Genomic DNA, 19,475 nt, shown 5'->3' with positions numbered 1-19,475 from the left:
TAGTCACTTCGTATCAAAGCAAAACATTCAACAAAAATAGATGACAAACAAGAGGCTTTGACTAAGAAAGCGTTTAGAAGAAAAGAATGATTCTTTCAAAGGCTAAACACACATAACAAAACTGTGTGACTGTATATCCATGTCAATATTCCATAAAAAAGAGTAGAGAATATTGTAAGATGAGAACTTTCGGTTCTGTTTTTTCTTTGAGCGGAAGTGACGAAAGATAGAGGGTGAGTGACCAGACCCTATATAGCGGTCGCTAAGTTATTCAAGATTGACGAACTCTCAGAAAGATTGACGAGTGAGCTTTGCTGACAGCGAAAAGTAAAAATATAACATATTTAACACATTTAACCACAATTAGTAGGGGTTTTAAAGGTTCCTCAATATCGAATTAGCGACAACTTCTCCGCCCGAAATACCTTACGTACAAAATAAGCTCCAAATACCATCACCGAATACATTTTCCAAATTGTATTTTAGGCCTATTTCAGCAAGGAGGTTTTTCAAAGGGGCGCCGAAATACAAAGGGTGCAAAAAGACGCCTCTTACTAATTTCGGCGCCCCTTTGCTCTTTTGCACCTTTGCACCTTAGGTATGGCAATATTTGGCCAAAAAGAGATGTTAAAATGCCCCAAAATTTTAGTGCTCGCTTTGCTCGCATTATTTTTATAAATATATTTATTTTTTATAGGGGGCGCCAAAATCAAAATCTTCTGAAATTGCCTCCCCAGTTTGCACGAATTTTAGTCAACCCACCACGCTACTGCAGTTAACTGTAAAATTCAGAATTACATTTTACACACGTTGTAGCGAGCACCCGTAATAACAATTAAGTAAAGACTTTCTTGGATTCTGGGGTTTATCAAAAAAAAAAGTGTTCAATTGTCACATAGTAATGTGGGTTTTCTTTTGAGGTTACACATACCCATCTAAAGATCCTCTTCAAAACCACAAGAAAGAGTTCTTTCAACGTTTTAAAGTTGATATTTGGGTTTTCAAATCACAATTTGTATAAAGTTCTTTAGAATTCGGAAGTTTAGAGGTTTAGAGTATCCGTGCGGTCCTTTTATGCAAAGATTCGTACTACCGTGAGTATCCAGCGATTGAATAATACACGGTGATATGACAAATCGTGATTCTATTCAGTACGAATTTAGCGAATACGATAACACTAACAGTCACGGCAACCGTCCAGTGATCTAAGAGAATTCAAAGGGTAAGTAGACAAGTAAACCACGTCGTTGTATTTCGCTGCAGAATAAACTTTCAATCGGATCTATTTTTTTTTATATGTTCACTGAATATGTTCACTTTCCAATCCACTCTCCCGCAGCAATTTCTATTTTTTATAAGAACTCTTTATTATAAGGACTATTCCCATGTTCAAGGAAAGACAGACGCTTGCTAGTCTAAGGGTAAGTAACTGTGAACTTCTCCAGACCTTCTCTATAGGATGGTTATGCCTCAGGAAAAAATCCCCTAAAATCCCACTGGTGGAACATCCTTTTTTTGGAACATTTCTTTTTTCCCCAGGCAAAATCCTACGGGCAAAATTTTTTGAAAATTTCAAACTCATTTTCAGACAACATTATCAAGTATACCATTCGAAAGCTCTCGAATAACTATATATAGAAGACTTTTAAACGGGCGGTATAGCCGATTTCATTACCTAACTCAAGATAAATAGACGATATCGCGTTTAGATAAATGCAATGTCTTCTGGTTTCTCGGGGACCCTCAAGGGAATTATAATCTATTCCAGATCATTATATAATCGACATTATTATTCCTTTGAGAGTCCCCGAGAAACCAGAATGCATTGCATTTATCTAAACGCGATATCGTCTATTCACGAAGAAGATGCTATATATGGTCAATTTTAGACCAAATTGTGGCGAAAACTTGGGCATGAAATATCTCGAGTTAGGTAAGGAAATCGGCTATCAAAAAATTTCGCCCTTAGGATTTTGCCTGGGGAAAATAGAAATTGCACAAAAAAGGGATGTTCCACCAGTGGGATTTTAGGGGATTTTTTCCTGAGGTATAAGCATCCTATAGAGAAGGTCTGGAGAAAGTTTCAGCTAGATCTTATTTTTTTCCTACAAACAGCCTGTATTTTTGTAACACGACCACACTATTATCACTGTGATGAAAACCTCTGAGGAGGTTTGCGGCTGTTGTAATTCATCTCTAATTATTCAATTATTCATATCTGCGAAAATTCTACACCTCTTGTCAAATATTAGCCAGGAAATCCTCAGCCATCGCGAGCCAGCGAAGCCGAAACCCGGTCTCTGTTTTAACCAAACAGCTTGTGCAGCACTTTCTTGCCTGCAATCGACTTTTGGTGATACCCAGGTATCCCTCGCCAGCTTACAACTGCTTCGCTGCCTGGCTAGGGCTGATGGTTCCATCGCTTGTCAAATAAAAAAACAAAACAAAAAAAACAAGGACTCTCTTTTGGAAAAGTGTAAAAACCATGTAAAAAGGGGTATCAAATTAGGCAATTCAGTAGATTTTAGGTAATTTTTTAAATATTTTATCAGTTCAATTTCAGGATTTTTGACGAAAAAATACTACAAAATTAAGAACTATTAAATAATTCTGTAATAACAATATTTACAGCATAAAACCAATTCATGTGCGATATGATTCCTGTTTTTCTTTCCATAATCTATAATAGACACAAACCGCATCCAAAATGTCTGGTAAAAATAGTGACAACTGATCATAAAGAATGCAATGCAGTTTTCATACAAGAATCCATAAATCTCAATAATAAATCACAGAAATTGTGTACCTTAAAGGAAGAAATTTTGGCGGGAATTTAATTTGGCGGATGGCCGAGAAAGTTTTTTCAGAGGGAATTTAATTTGGCGGATTGACGAAAAAAACTAAATTTGGCAGGAATTTAATTTAGCGCTTGCTGAAAAATTTATCCTTAAAATGGCGTAAAAACAGCAAAAAAAATGCAAAAACACCTTAAAAGAGATCATTTTTTCAAAAAGTTTAATTTGGCGGGAATTTAATTTGGCGGATGGCGGAAAAAATAAATTTTGGCGGGAACTTAATTTGGCGGATTCTGGCCGAATCCGCCAAATTTTCTTTCCGCCAAAATTTCTTCCTTTAAGGTATCTTTTCCACAAGGGGAGTTGACTTTAAAGTGATGGCGCTATTGTAAGATTTTGGAACGCCACTCAATTTGACATTTCAGGGACATCTCAATGAATTTTAGCAGATTTGCCAAAATTGCTAAAATTTCTGACATAAAAGTATGGAAAAATATTTGTTAAGTAAGATCTCCAGGATCTCCAGAAGTATTCTAAATTTAGCCTGCTTTTTAGGGACCATATACTTGACACATTTACAAAAATAATTTTATAAAAAGTAAAAAATCATAAAAGTTGTTAATTTTTTCAAAAAATCATTAAACAACTTAAGACCATTGCTGAGCCTGGCTTGCTGAATTTCAAGGAATTTAGGTCAAAATAGTAAAAATGACTGAAATACAGTACCCCATCTTGCCCTGAAGATAAGAAACGAGATAATAATAATAATAATAATTTAATGTTAAAAAGGCTAAAAATAAGTACAGCCGGACATTAACAAAAATTTACTGAGAACGTACGGAATACTAAACTGACTATATCATCAATTGTCATTCGAGTTATTGCGTCGACAGAGTTGAATCCATATCGTTCCAATATCAAATAAACAATTAGAAAAAATATGCTAGACGTTTACTACCAGACATCCAGACTACCAAACATAGCTCCTAATTTTCTATTTTAGCATATATATAGCGCCAAGTAGAATACCCGCTAAGGCGCTTGCCGTGAATACAGTTGAGCTTCCTTCTCCATCGGTGACGTCAACCTATAAATAATTTTAAATCAATCATTGTAACTCTGGTGTACCTTTCAATCTAGCTTTTGGAATAAACCAAGCAGGCTGCGCAACTTATTAAGGAAATAAGTGGCTTCAAACCTCAGAGAATCTACTGTCATACATAAACGGGAACCAGGTTATTCCAGTCAAGAATTCATCAAATAATCGGTCAGGTCAACAACAACACATTATGAAGTTTTACCTTGTTATGAAATATATTATCCTCAATCCAGTCTTGATAGTGCGATAAAACACAAGCATTGACTTCTATTAATCTTTCAATCTGATCGTTTTTCATGTTTTCTTCGAAATATTCACAACATATCAGAAGGGTGACAAAGACGATCCCAATGCGCCCTATGTGTAATAACTGTAGTATATGCGTTGTTATGATGGAACGATAAAATCCGACGATGTCTTTACTTTCTCGAATTAGTCCTTTAAGTTTATTATATAAGTCAGCATCTTCCATCTTTATTGTATCATACATTTGGATTACTTTTTCATAGAGCTTATCACCGAGAGGGAATTTCTCAAATCGTTCACTTCTCGTATCGGCGAAATGTTTGTTGACAATGTATGCCGTCAGATAACGAGCACGGAGAAAAGAATCAATGTTCTTTCTAAAAGAGAGAGAAAAAAAGAAGATTTTCAATATCGGTAATTCTCCAGCGTACTTTTAGGGAACTAGTCTTGGCACTAATCTAGACTTGGTGAATTTAGCGAGATTTTGTGTTTTCGCCAAAACTTAAAATCGAAAACGGAAAGCGGTTTTGTTTTAAACTTCTGTTCACATTCATTTCAACTGACGTTTTTATACACACCTGTCTACGGGTGCACCTTCTACACAGTTTAATAATGCTTGTTTGTTTGCTATACCATTCCATGCCTCCATTGCTTTCAACCTTGAAAAAGAAGATAAATAAATGAACATGAGCATAACACTCGAGGACATTGAAAGAGCAATGGTCAGCGGAGCCCGAACATCGTGGCCAGCCCAATGGCCCGTTAAAGTGCTTATAAATATCTACCTACATTCTTGCACTCTTCTTGTTTTAGAGGAATGACATGTGGCATTTTTTTCTGAGCACTTGCTAAGCCAACCACAGGAAAATATAAGAATAACCGATACACAAATATTTTGTACCTCTTATGTTTCGGATCAAAGGTCTTTTGCCAATTTTCGAAGATTTTTTTTCATGTTATGTCTAGGAACGTTTAACTCTTTCAGGACGGCCCCAGCTAATTTCGTTCCATTTGGAACGATACTTTTGGGCTGCCGTAACTTTTTTTGAAGACCTAATTTAGAAATTTGGGACGCTGAAAGGATAAAAGATAAAAAGAGCTTTCCAACGAAAAATGACCTATTTAGATCTTTAGATTGCTCCAAAGCTGAGATAATTGCATCTGAAGTTGGAACTTCTAAAAACGAAAAAAATCTACTTTTTCAATTTTCGTTGCCCTGAAAGAGTAAACCAATTATTGACTTACTTAATATCCTTCGTCAGGTTGTGGTCTTTAAGTTTTGCCAACAACTTTTCTGAGTTGGGTTCCATTTTTCTCCAGACTTTTAGTTCTTTCAACTGCTGATGATCGAATGTATCCATGTTTTGAGAGAAAGTTTCAACCATTTGGCGGACTGAAACTTTATTTTGATCAAAAGAAGAATTTAGTTTGTTAGTGTTTTGATGATTGAATGTGATGATGGAGAGATTGGATGTAGCACGCCCAATCATCTCTGGCAATAAGTAATGCTCCCAAGATTCTTCCTCGTCCAAAAACAATACAACCTAAAAATAAACATATCTAATTATGATACTGTACCATAATTATTATGGGCCAATTCCCATGTTACTTCGTTGGCATATATACATAAAAAGTTCATTCGCTTTAAGCATGCACTCTTCTCTGCTGTCATGTCAAAGCGACTCTTTCAGTACTGAAGAGGGTGTGCTGCAGAGGTTATAGAATTGACCCTACGTGGCATTCTTTTTTAAAAATGTTGCAAAAAAGTGATCCTAAATGAAATTAAAAGTTTCCCCAGCATTTTCTGCTTCCATCATAAAGTTAAAGGTAAGAAAAGCTACCAACTCCTTTTTGCCTAAATATATATTTTGTTATTGATTACGTGTTCGTTCTGAAGCCCGCGACATCCACGATTGTCAGTCAATAAAACACAATTCTTTGAAGTGATCCATGTATTATAAATCCATTGCTTCTCAAGGCAATCCACCGTGGTGAAAGTCAATCCTCCAAAGTACGGAATTACATCCAGTCCAAGAAGCAAGGAAGCTTCAAACACCTTTGCTGCAGATTCCAAATCGTTACAAAGAAACAAACTTCTCTTCCAAAATGGATTAGCTACTTTCAGAATTGCACTTGCCAGGAGGGCTAAATTTGATCCAGTTGGTAATCTAAGGAGCGAAGGATTTATCCCTTTCATCAAATGACCACATCCAGAGTTTTCGTAAAACTTGAATTCAGTTTCTAATATCAAACGTTCCTCTGTCAAGTCTATTTTGTTTTGAGTTTGTTTAAGGATTCGATCGATTGACCCTTCAACATCGGAAAATACAGCTGCGTTGGAATTTGAATCATTCACTCCAGAATCAACCACATCTAGATCAGATGTTTGCAGAGAAAGTGAAGATTGCTGTTGGCTATTTTGCTGAGAAGATTGACTTTCAAGCATCGGTATTTCACCTTGGTTCACAGTTTTCTCCGGAGATTCAGCCAAATGAATTGAAGGTTCTTGGTAACGATTCGAGACATTCTCAATAAACTGTGTCGCCATTTCGTTGAGAGCTAAGATATTGGCCGACAAGCGCATTATTTTACCGAGTTCTATAAAGGTGATTCTTTCTTTCAGCTTTTCAAAATGACGAGTTGAGATTTTTAAGCTGGCGGCTTTCACTTTTGGAGATTTAAAAGAACGGTATTTGCGAATGCTTTGTGTTGAAATCACCAAAAATGACTGAGAAAGAGATTGGTCAACGAATCTGTCCAGAAAGGATTGTTCGAAATTTGATAACATTTCAGTATCAAACTCGTCAACAAACACGTGCAGTCTTTGCCCATCTTCAACTTTTGTAAGCAAATATTGCAGACAAGTGCTCAAATATGCCGTTATATGCCGCTTAGAAGGTACTTCATTGATATCGAAACATTGAATTTTGATACCAAACCTCTCCGTCAGCCTTTGGCAATACTTCTGCAAAGGAAATGGGAAATTTCATTGAGCATTCAGTAGCGAAGATAGCTATTTTAACTTACATGTTTGTCCTCGATACTTTTTTACGAAAACATTGAATTCAAGATAAATATTTTCATGAGTGAAACTAGTTTTGACCTCTCTATCCGGTAATTGGAGAGAAATAATAGGTGCAAATAGGTGCAAAATCTTCTTCCGCTTAATAGGGGTGTCCACCTGTCCGCCTTCTCAAACTTTTCTATACTATTTGACCAGAAGATGACCCGGGAAAGATATTTTGCCCGCTAATCAGAGGTGTCCACCATTTAAAGTCTTGGCTTTTGGAGGTTCTACTGTAGAATAAAAAAGGTAGAAGACAAAAAAAAGTACTGACCTCGCTTTCAACTTGGAGCAGCGAATACTGATCGAAGACGACATAGTAAACGACATCTTTGAGAGGATCAAGTGTTGGAAGTGCATTCTCCAGAATCTTCTGGCTTGTGATCGTTTTACCCGAACCATAGGGACCTAAGTACCAAAAGAGAATTTACTTCATTTTTGGATAGATAAGATAAGCATCTTAATTAGCTGTTGCTAAAGGCTCAAATCAAAAGAAGGACCCCAAATTTTGCAAAAGTATACTTGCTTATATTAAGCTAGAGAGATTAACTCTGAACAGCCAACTGATATCAGACATATATCATCAATCATTCCATAATTGTTATTGGAATTTTAAAATATAAGAAACGAGGGAAAATTTCGGGGTTAGTATTTAAACTGGAATCCTGATGACCATTATCTGCACTACTCGTACCAGTAATAAAAACTTGTTTCTTCACTAAAGCCAAATGTACAGCTTCCATTTGCTCCCTGTTTAGCAGCAGACTTCGAATTTTGATGTCTGTTGAACCGAACACAGAGGGTAGTTCCACGTCTTGCAAGGCTAACAACATCATCATTCTATTAGCATATTGGTAGAAATTGTGGGACAGGTTGTCTAATGAAATACATCGGATACCGTTCAATTCTTGGTGGATATTTTCGCACAACTAAAACAAAGATATAATCTTAAAATAACCATCAAATATATAGGGTGGGAGAGTAACTTAATTAAAACTAACTGTTTTAGAATTTTGAATAAAGTAGTAAGTTAACGAAGTTAAGCATAAAGTTATTTACGACGCAAAATTTGAGTTACGACCTAACCGACTCAGCCTGATCCCCTAGCAAAAATCTTTTTCAGCTCCTTATCAAAATCTATGCCACAGATAGCCAGCAAAAGGTCGCGTCATAGATCCTGTACGTCGTTAATAGCATCATATTATATAACCTCGCTAATAGCATTGAACTTAACAACTACATGATTACTAAATTCTTTCATTCGCCCGGATTCTACTTCTTTAAAGTCACAAATAATTTCAACAACTGTACCTGGAAATACCAATGGTTGAATTCCTCTTGATTTTCAAACTGTCGTTTGGTGATAACATTACTACGATAATACGCTCCGTTATCTACTTGCCATAATTGAAACTTTTCTAATACCCTCTCTTCGATGGTTGGACAACACACAGCTCCAACAATTGCTAGAGGTTCACCCATTGTACAATCTTTAGTCAACAAGTCAGAACAAACACGAACAAAAGCTTTCATATTCAAATTCAGATTCTGTAGATCTTGGTGAAAGCCAGCTTCGTTGGTTGCTTTGGAAACGGCTAATAAAATGATCAAATTCAGTGAGCCGTCGAAAATCATCAGGTATTCTTCGGAGCAAAGTGAGAATCCAAAATCTCTTAAATACTGTTGACTTAAACATTGATTAAACGGTAACAGGATTCTACGACGTTCAGAAAATGTTTCTTGGAACTTTTCTTGAAAACGATCGGCTAAGGCATGAGAAACGCTTTCTGGAGTATCACAGATATTCCACTTTGGTGGAAATCGAACGATTTTCTCTTCTGGCGTGAAATTCGTGTCCAGGTAATCATTTGCTTCAGCCAGGGATTTCCGAACTTTGCCAGCTCCTCGATGATACTGAATAACAGGTGGTTCTAAAGAATGAACTTCTGGTAAGAAATGATGAACATCTGTTTGAACGCCAAATGGATGAGAATTAACCAAAATGTTTTGATGATTGGTGACGTACGATAGTTGATTGACGTCTGAAAAACGAGAGAGAAAACCAAAAAAGAATTGATTTGAATTCTATAACAAGAAGCCGAAGCGGCATGAAGGCCCAGCTGACGTGGCAATAACCAAATGTCGTTTGTATTGGGTATATACCTTAAGAGAACCAATGTTCGCGGAATCGTATTTTTGCAATTTTAGGGTTTGAAAGAAAACATCGAATCTTAGAATCCTAATGCACACATTTTCGGCAGAGATTGAAATACAGAACATTCAAAAAGTTAAAAAAGTTCGAAAATTGGCTGAATGAAAAAAACCAAAAAAAAACAGCTGCCCTGGAAGCCTGGAATTCAATTCAAATTCAATTCAAATTCAAAACATATATTTACCCGAAGGAAGGGACACCAAGTTTAGAAACCTAATTACAAATGGTGCAACCTAATAAAGAAATGAAAACTATTAAAATAAAATAAAAGTTTCGTAAAATCTAATCTAAATAAAATCTAATGTTAGTCGTATGTTTTTTAAATATACTTTTGTTAAATATTTACATTTTTAGTTTTTTAGTGAAAAATATATACATCTAAGAAGCATTCTATGTGCAATTACTGTTCCTGATGAGGGGGCGGTCGAGGGGAGTATTTATTAAGGTAGAATTTTCGGACATGTGATACTAAGTCTAGTGGTTCAAGGATTTGGAGATTTTTGTCATCGTGATGCTCTTGTAAGTTATTCCACTGTCGTGAAGCTAGCCGTGTAAGCGAGTGAAGGCCAAAGGTTGTTGTGTTAACGTTTTTGATGAAGAGAAGGCTGATATGGTTAGCTCTAGTCTCAATGTCATGAGGGATTAAGGAAATGGAGAAAGTGGAAAGGCAATCGGATGGCAGATATCTGTTGAGATAGCGATATATAAACATGATGTTAAGAGTTTCAACAAGATCGAAGAATTTTAGGATTTTGAGTTCAGAGTAAGTTACGGTAACCGATGCTCTGGGTTCTTGAAAAGTTATAAGCCTGATTGCTGTATTTTGCAGGACCTGGATTCTATGTGTCACAGTATTATCACAAAGACCCCATGTTTGACAAGCATAGCGAATGTGAGAAGAGAAGATAGCATGGTATGTATACATTGATAAGATTTGGAAGAGGAAGGTAGTAACGAAGTTTGGAGATAGCTCCATTAGCTCGACGTAGTTTAGTGGCAACAACGGCAACATGTTGTTTCCAAGAGAGATATTCGTCCAGATGGACACCTAGGTATTTTATGGTTTTGCTTGGAGTGAGGCGTTGACCTGAGATTTCAATCCTTGGAATAGTGTCAAGGGGACGCCTGTTCGACCTGAAGATAATATATTCTGTCTTGCTGGCATTTAGAGATATTTTGTTTGCATTGAGCCAGCTGACGAGAACTCTGAGGTCAGAGTTTACTCTACCACAGAGAGACCAAACGGTTTGGGAAAGATTAAGGAGGTGTGTGTCATCAGCAAAATGATAGGTCTCAGAAGTTCTAATGCAATGATGGAGATCATTGATATATATAAGAAAAAGCAGGGGTCCGAGAACAGAACCCTGGGGGACACCATGTTTAATAGGTTTTAAGTTTGATTTTATTCCTGAAATTGAAACAAACTGGGATCTATTGGACAGGTATGAACTAAACCAGACTTTAGTAGATCCTCTGATTCCATAGTGATCTAATTTTGAGAGAAGAATTTCGTGATCAACGGTATCGAAAGCTTTTTGTAGATCGACAAATACACCACATGCAAACCCACCAGAGTCAAGGTGATTTCGAACTCGCTCTAGAATGTTCATCAGGGTGTGAGAGGTTGAGTGACCTTTTCGAAAGCCAAATTGTCGTGCATAAATTTGGTTAAATTGGTTGAAAAATTCAATAACTCGAGAATACATAATTTTCTCATATATTTTTCGATATTGGACAAGAGAGAAATAGGGCGATAATTTGATACTTCTAGTGGAGATCCTTTATTTTTTTGAAGACTGGAATTACTTTAGAAATTTTTAGTACATTGGGAAAAATTCCAGTTGTGTAGGATTGATTTATTAAAACAGAGAGAGGTTTAGAGATTTTATCTTGAAGTAATTTTAGGATTTTTATTGGAATACTGTTTGGTCCAGATGACTTAGAGGAAGAAAAGGACCCAATTATCTTAGCAACCTCATCAGAAGATGTAGGCCTAAGAAATATGGAGTTTTGGTTTCTGTGTTTAAGGAAATTGGAAAAGTTTTGAAAAGATGGAGGAATTTTTTCTCTGATATTATCAGCAATGGACGTAAAGAAATTGTTGAAGTGATTAGCAACTTTGTCAGGGCTAGAGTGGACCTGACCATCAATTGAAATGGAGATTTTAGAATTTTTTTGGTCCTTCGTTGAAATGATATCACGTACCCCGGACCAAACTTTTTTCATGTTTTTTGAATATCTTTGAAAGTATCTTGTGTAATAATTGGTTTTGCTTTGCTTACAGAGATTTACAATTTGGTTTCGATAGGTCGCATAAAGGTTGCCAAAGTGGTCAGCAATGGTTTTGGGATTTTGATTTGAGAGATTTTCGCTGGTAGAAGTCTCTCTTAGACATTGATTTAATTATTCCGGGTGTAATCCAGGGTTTGAGCTTAGATTTTATCTCACGTTTGGTGAGCCTAACAGTGGGCACATGCCGATCTACAAGCACTTTCATTTTATCATTGAACACGTTAAAGCATTTGTCAGGATCTAGGTCAAACCTGTCAAATAGAGCATTCCAGTCGATTGCAGTGTAGTCTTTGATAAAGTTGTCCTTATCAAATTTGGACCAATTTTGTTTTAGATATGGACCAAAATCCTTAATTTTGTTGTAATTAAGTTCAGGAAAGAGACAAAACTGAGGCAGATGATCAGAAATTGTATAGCAAAGATTTCCTGAGATTGTCATGGAGGTAGCAGGTCCAGAAAAAAATATTGTCAATCAGAGTTTTAGAGTGATCAGTAACCCTGGTCGGCACAAGAATATGAGGAAGTAGGAGGTTTGAACCTAGAATGTCCAGGAAGGAGTTGACTGGTTCTTCATCACATTTCAAAAGATTAATGTTAAAGTCGCCAAGGAGGAGAATTTGTTTTTTCTCCTTTGATAATTTGTGTATTAGAGGTTTAATATAGTTAGTATTGAAAAGGTCTATCGACATACATGGATGGCGATATATTGTTCCCACAACAAGGTTGCTTTGTGCAGGTCTAGGAATCTCTACGAAGATGGACTCAAGATTTTTAGCTAGATAGCAGATGCTATCTAGATCTTTCCTTGGAACTGGAATAAGGGATCTAGAAATGTAAAGGGACACTCCTCCAGCTGTTGACTCAGTAGGGGTGAAGAATTTTTTGTAATTTTCTAAGGGGAAATCGTGTTCCCCCTCTTTAGGGTGAGCAAGATTTTCATCATCAGTTGTATTTCTTGATTCAGAAATACCTATAAAGTCAAAATTAATGTTGAGCTGAGATAAAAGGGTTTGAAGTTTGTCAAAGTGTTTGGAGATGGAAGATATATTGAGGTGAAATGCTGAGAGACCCTCAGATTTGTGAGATAGAAGCGAATTAAATTCTTCACATGTAGTATAAGAGCAAGTGTTAGATTGGAATTGTATGTCATCAAAATTTTCATCATTGTCGCTGGTTGTTATACCAGTAACTATGTCATTAAGGTTAGAGAGGATAGATTTAAGGTTTTCATTGAGACTAGGGCCGCCAGCATCAGGCTGCTGTATGCTTTCTTCTGGGGGGAGGGGAAGGGCATTATTGATACAACGTGGACAATACCAGTTGTCATTATTATTATCCTCGCTAAAGGATTGGAACTCTTCACGACTGAGGCCCGAGCATTTTTTTTGGTGAACCCATAGGTCACAAATATCACATTGAATGCAGTTGCAGTTGTTGCTAACAGACTTGAGGCATATTGAACAGTTGTACATACAGAAGGCTTTTAAAACAAGTTCAGTTAAGGATAAACAAGATAAAAAATAAAGTTTAAATCTTACGGCAACAAAGAAGAAGTGAGAACCATATTGAAAAAAGTTATTTTAGTACAGATTTTTTCTTTGGTGTCGGTGTCTTGAGGGAAATCAGTTGCATGTTCATGATTGAGGATAAGGTGTCTGAAGTCGTCCTCAGACTCGAATGCATGTACATTTCTGCCTCTGAGGTTTCTGTTGGAGAAGCAGACCTTGAGGTTACCCTCAATGTCACTAAAGACAAATTTAATCGAGCTGATACTTTTCAGCAGAATGTTGACACAGTCGTAAGGTTGAAGATCGGGTTTTGGTTAGCGATGGACGTGCAGTGATTCCTCTTTTTTTGAGATCATTGCGGTTTTTGTAGATTCTGGAGACCACCGAATGTTTGTCAAACCTCATAATGTATGATTGTTTGCCATTTAGAATGGGCCCAATTGGATGGGCTTTGTCGAACCCAGTTATGATTTCGTCATCATCTGGAAAAGATTCTATTAGAATTTTCTTGGCTTTAGTTGTCTGCTCGTCAGGCGTATCTTTCTGTGTAGCAGCCACACCGTCCATCACAATACAATTCCTTCTCGAGTATTGTTCCTGTCGGTGCAATTCATTTCTCAGGTGTGACGATGTTATCTTTGAGATAGCCAGGGCAGATTGATTGATGGTCAAGTCTTTCTTCAAAGATATAACCTCCTTACCAAGAATGTCAACTTTGTCAGATAAGTAGTCTACTTTTGTTTGTAGCGCAGCAATAATTGCCCTAAGTTCCTTGGGACTATTGGATAAAACCACTGCAGGTGACATTGGTGTAGAGTTGATTGATGTTGAGAGGTCAGGTATGAGTTCAGTCGGTTCTTGGTTCTTTGATGATTGTTTGGTTGATGATCTGAGGTTTTTGTTTGATGATGTAGATTTTTTATCTCCTCCAGCCATGGTTGAGTTTATGATAAAATTGGTTGAAGACAGTTGAAGCAAGTTATTGATAGTTATTAATGCAGTTTCTTTGAATATTGTATGTTGAAGGATTATGCAGATTATTGCAGATAGTTGTAGATACTTTGAAGCTGGAGGAAAGTTAGTTTTTCAAATTGTTCTCAAAATTTTCGTAGCTAAGCTGCCATCTTGTTTCGTCGGCTGCCGTGAAAATCAAGGAAGGTCAGTAATGATAAATGATACGCAATATATGTATATAATAGATTTACTTTATGTTTTTGTTACTAGTATGAAAGAAAAAATCGGTTTAAATAAATTCACAAACTTCAAATGTCAAATGTTGACCGCCAAAGTTCAGAAATATCAATTTAACACGTAGCATCATGAAAAACATTCCAAACTTATTCAAATTTACACTCATATGAGCTGCATTTTAGTATCCTTTAATGAGTTACAGCATAAGTTTACTTGGGAAAATTCTCTGTCAGGTTTGAAAAATCCAGCCACCGTCCGTTTAGAGCGATAAATCCAAAATTAACCATTTTCACGGCGTAGCATCATGAAAAACATTCCAAACTTATTCAAATTTACACATGAGCTGCATTTTAGTATCCTTTAATGAGTTACAGCATAAGTTTACGTGGAAGAATTTTCTGTCAGGTTTGAAAAATCCAGCCACCGACCGTTTAGAGCGATAAATCCAAAATTGACCATCTTCACGGGTAGCATCATGAAAAACATTCCAAACTTATTCAAATTTATACATGAGCTGCATTTGAGTATCCTTTAATAACTTACAACATAAGTTTACGTGGAAAAATTCTCTGTCAGGTTTGAAAAATCCAGCCACCGACCGTTTAGAGCGATAAATCCAAAATTGACCATCTTCACGGGTAGCATCATGAAAAACATTCCAAACTTATTCAAATTTACACATGAGCTGCATTTTAGTATCCTTAAATGACTTACAACATAAGTTTACTTGAAAAAAGTCTCTGTCAAGCTGGAAATATAAAACTCCAACATCCAAATGCTACCACTTGCTCCCTGACCTGACTCCATCCATCTTGAAAACATTAAAAAATACTTTGCCATAAAGAGAATGAAATTTGACTTTACTACCAATTCAATCCAATATAAGAATAGGTCAAACATCGTGCGGGTAGGCGAAGCAAAAATTCTAAATCGGTCGCTGGTTTAGCCTGGACTACTGGACTTGTTAATTTATTGCGCGCACAGGCTCCGACAAAGCCAAAATCTTTTTAGTCAGTTGCTTTTTAAAGGCCCACTTGCGCTGCGCGGCTGGGCCAATAAGTTGCTGGAGACGCCAACAATGAATATAAAGAAAACGAAGACATGAATGATTCTCATTCTTAAAAATCATAGAGTAGAAATAAGAAAGAAGTTGATTTTTGGAATCAGACTAACCAACAACGGTGACGGCATTTAATGTGTGAGACGTGAACAGATTGTTTTCATTATTACTGGTCACAAAGCGGACATCCGTTGTTGTGCATTCCAGCCCTTCAATCGATAAAACGTTTCCATCTTTGATCACTTTAAAAGTGTTGACATCCTTCCATTCAGAATCTTTAACACTTTTGATTTGAACCACTTTCACTTCTTCATCCGGAACATTGTATATGAGTAGACCACAGTTTGTCTTCTGATAATAACAAGCTTCAACCCTTAGGAATATCAAAATGAAGCAACGAGTTGTAGAGAAACAAGCGATAATTTTATGGCGGAGCCACCTGATTATTTATTTAAAACATATAATTGATATTTACGTGAGCATGACAGTTGAAACAATCATTCAGAACACAAATAGTCACGATTTATTAAATTTCATCGTTTGTTTTCATCATTGACTGTCTGTCCCCCGTACCCATTGGGGTGGTATTAAGGGGAGGGGGTTGGAAGGAGGAGAAAATCTATCTCATCTATAATTTGAGTAATTTGGTTAGGAACATTGATATAAGCTTATAAATATCGATTCTTATGCAGTCTTATGGATAAAGATTCAATTTTAAGGTGAAAAAAATTTTTTGTAACAATTTGCTTCAGCTATCTTTTACCAATGCTTGTAACTTTCATGCAGAAAATCAGCAAAAATTAATCCAGTTTTCTACAAAGCCTTTTTTAGCTGGAGTTTGCCCCCCCCCCATCCACCAAATTCTTTCAGAAAATCGGGCTTTATTTTCGAGGGCTTTATAGTTATGCATCTTTGTGCAAAAAGTCATAAAGAATGAATGAGCCAATCTCGAAAAAGGCTAATAATTAAGTAAAAAATATCAATATTGGGAATTACCATTTTGCATCATTTAGCAAAAAATCAGAAAAATCGAGTGAGCCAATCCCCAGGCATACATAGGTTAATTTAAAGGACCCTCCTTAAAGTATGTTACAGAGATAAGTACACGTGCATAAAATGATAAAAAGAATAGAAATTGACGAAAAGGTCCTACAGCACTTCACTTGAAATCATGATTCCAAGACTTTTCACGAATCGATCGGAAGTAAACGAACCTGAAAGAAGATGCAGTGCACGTTAAGCTTTAATTAATGAATTTAGCAGTACTGCTCAATATTGGAGAAGAAGACCTTTTTCAAATTAATAAAACCCTACTCATGTCGAGCAAGCGTAAAAAGCAAATACTTTCTGCCAACTCTTTCCAATTTCATTAACAAAAATTAAAAGAGCTGTCATTTTTTTTAAATAAAGATCGATAAGCATCTGACTTACTTAGATCCAGATTATCTTGAACAAAATGAACAACATTGCCATTGGTCTCGAGCACCAACAATCTCAGTGATATCTTAGAATGACCACAATCAAAATTCTTCAACACAACACTCAAATTGCTGGTTGTTTGAAGATCAAAGGAGTCTTTTGGCATATTCATCCATTTACTGAATACATTGAATTTACATTGGAGCGCAGACTCTTGGTGCATTACCGGTAGATCTGATGAGAATGTTAACGAATCTTCGCTGATTGATTTCAGATTCAACCTGAAAAAGAAGAATCACTTTAAGGTTCTCAAAAATTCAAGAAACGTGTTTAGTGTTCTTCTGAAGTATAATTATCCCTCACTTTTTCATAATATTGATAATACTGAAATTAACATGACAAACCCGACTTTTCTTTTGGCTTCATTGAATGCAAACAACCTGCCGTCTAGATATACATAATCCATTGATAATTCTATAGGAGAAAAGAAAATCAAAATGTTTTTTTCCGTGTAGCAAATTTCCAAAAATATGCTTTAAGCAGTATATCAAAAAATATCCCCAATATTACCACATTTTTCGTCCAGAAAATTGAGTTTCAAATGCAATGGCACAAATGTAGCACAAGATGGTTGGGTTTCTCTACCTTGAATCATTTAACTTTCAAATTTGGAGTATTTGCCACCGAATAACAGCGGTTAAAAAGTGCTTGAAAAAACCCTGACCCCATGTTTGATTCATGGAATAGCACTCTACCTTTATTTTTGTTCTCCAAAGCCAACTGTAGATGCTCTAATTTCTCTGTAGCTGTTTGTTCACCAAGGATGACATTGTGGTAATGCTGCAGATTCTCACCAACTACTGGCAACAAGAATTGACTGGATTTACGAAGAGAAATCCACAATTCCATCTTTTGATCTTCTAATTCATTCTGAGTGATGAACTTCTTTTTCACCAAAACCTCTAGACAATTTAAAGATAATCCATTAACAATTTCCCATATATCAAGCCAGCTATTGGAAAGTGGAAAATCTTCTAATACTGGATTTCCAAGGGCCAACTTCTTGCAGAGATCCTCAGTTATATGAGAAAGAGAATTCCTCAAAGCTCTGGCGACGTCCACAAACTTGTTAATTGTGGCAAGTTGACAGTTAACTGCTGGACAGGAATTTTTACAATCTCCATACTTGCAATTAGCTTTCTTGGGGCAGTGATTTCGAACATTGGTAATGTTAATACCACAAACACAAAACTGATGGAGACAATCTACACAACATCCGAACTCTTTCAATAACGACTTTACGGATGTTTTAGATCTTGAAATGAAATTTGTTTTGACCAAAATCACCAGCACTGAAATATCCAATTCTTTAATTTCGATGCTGGTCTTTGAAAGTCCAGTACGTTTATCATAAAAATGTTTCTTATAATGTTCATTGTCATGAATGTTTTTCTTGCTTTTGAATTTATGTTGATTTTTGGAGATGACCTCAGCTAAACCGATATTCAAGTCAGCTTTGTTGATGCATTCGTCGTTCAAAGTCAATGCAACCTTTAATAACAAAACCAAAATCTGATGTAGAATTTGTAGAACGTATCTAATTCGGATTTCAATTTCATGTAATGCCATTGTCAGCTGTATCCATTGACAATGCCTTTGTCTTATTTTTTTTCTAAACGAGAAAAATATTTAAAAGGGCTTATTATTATTGATTGGCTAAGGAAGAACATTATTATAATGGGTAACAAGCTGGGATGTTTAGCACTTCTCTCATTCATTCTCAGTCTCGTCTCGACTGCAGTCCAACCACGATGATGACGAATTAATTATAGATAATAAGCCAACAGGAAAAAGATGAAAACGTCTTAATAAAAGTCATTGATTCTCTAAAAGTTGTAACTGGTAACAAAACGAAAACAAATAAAATAGAATAATTATTTACAAATCAATACAGAAAATTTACCCTACTAAATTATGCATCACAACACCTAAACGTTCTATAAAAATATCTAAATAATAATTATCCCAAAATTTCATTTTATATACTGATTCTATGATAATATTCATTCATTTTTAAATTGAAAAAAAAAGCCAAACTTGGTCAATGTTCCCCTTAAAGCGCTTACTAATTTCTATTAGAAATGGAGCTTCAAATTGTACAGCTTATTCTCTAGTGCATTTTGGAAACTGAATCAAAGTATATTTCATTTCAATATAGTGACGTTATTGCACTGATGCAAGATAGGAAGTGAAACTAATTTGCTGCAACTTAGTTCGAATTGCAGAGAGTTTGAGCTTATAAAAAGTTTAATAATAATTCCCTGATAAGCAGTGAGAATTAGTTAAATTATACAAAGGTTCGAGTAATGGAGGTTGAAACTAGCAAGAGACCCTCTTATGTATAAATGTAAAAATGCAAAAATTCATTTGCTAACTGATCAAAAACAAATAAAAAGATTTCATTTGATTTTCCATCCTTTCCATTTTTCAAAACACGAACCACTTGATATCAATTTTACCATGGATGCGTCAGAATAAGTTTGAAGAAATTCGGGTACAGAATGGTCACCATCTTTTGAAAAATATTCC

General features: G+C 35.9%; 1 protein-coding gene across 1 annotated transcript; it reads right to left on the bottom strand.

Moving 5' to 3' along the window:
- Positions 1-3,710: 3,710 nt before the first annotated feature.
- On the bottom strand, positions 3,711-18,554 carry LOC136800640 (uncharacterized). The gene is made up of 13 exons (XM_067057286.1): positions 17,642-18,554; positions 17,291-17,360; positions 16,899-17,167; positions 16,621-16,681; positions 15,581-15,840; positions 8,516-9,246; positions 7,899-8,133; positions 7,479-7,612; positions 6,023-7,105; positions 5,386-5,684; positions 4,719-4,799; positions 4,097-4,517; positions 3,711-3,882 (listed from the first exon to the last, which is right to left on the bottom strand). Exons 1-13 carry the CDS (start codon positions 18,513-18,515, stop codon positions 3,790-3,792), a joined length of 4,611 nt encoding a protein of 1,536 aa, XP_066913387.1. The 5' UTR covers positions 18,516-18,554; the 3' UTR covers positions 3,711-3,789.
- Between the last annotated feature and the right edge of the window lie 921 nt (positions 18,555-19,475).

Source organism: Clytia hemisphaerica, unplaced genomic scaffold (genome assembly GCF_902728285.1).
Source record: "Clytia hemisphaerica strain Z4C2 unplaced genomic scaffold, Clytia hemisphaerica genome assembly, whole genome shotgun sequence".
Classification (NCBI taxonomy): domain Eukaryota; kingdom Metazoa; phylum Cnidaria; class Hydrozoa; order Leptothecata; family Clytiidae; genus Clytia; species Clytia hemisphaerica.
The sequence above is the reverse complement of the archived record's forward strand: the minus strand, read 5'-3'. Positions and strand labels throughout refer to the sequence as shown.

Excerpts from the sequence above, each read along its gene's own strand:
- LOC136800640 (XM_067057286.1), bottom strand. The coding sequence starts at position 18,515 with ATGGCATTACATGAAATTGAAATCCGAATTAGATACGTTCTACAAATT. Across the intron at positions 17,168-17,290 it reads GAAGCCAAAAGAAAAGTCGG|GTTGAATCTGAAATCAATCA; the intron begins GTTTGTCATGTT and ends CTTCTTTTTCAG. Across the intron at positions 3,883-4,096 it reads ATAATATATTTCATAACAAG|GTTGACGTCACCGATGGAGA; the intron begins GTAAAACTTCAT and ends AATTATTTATAG.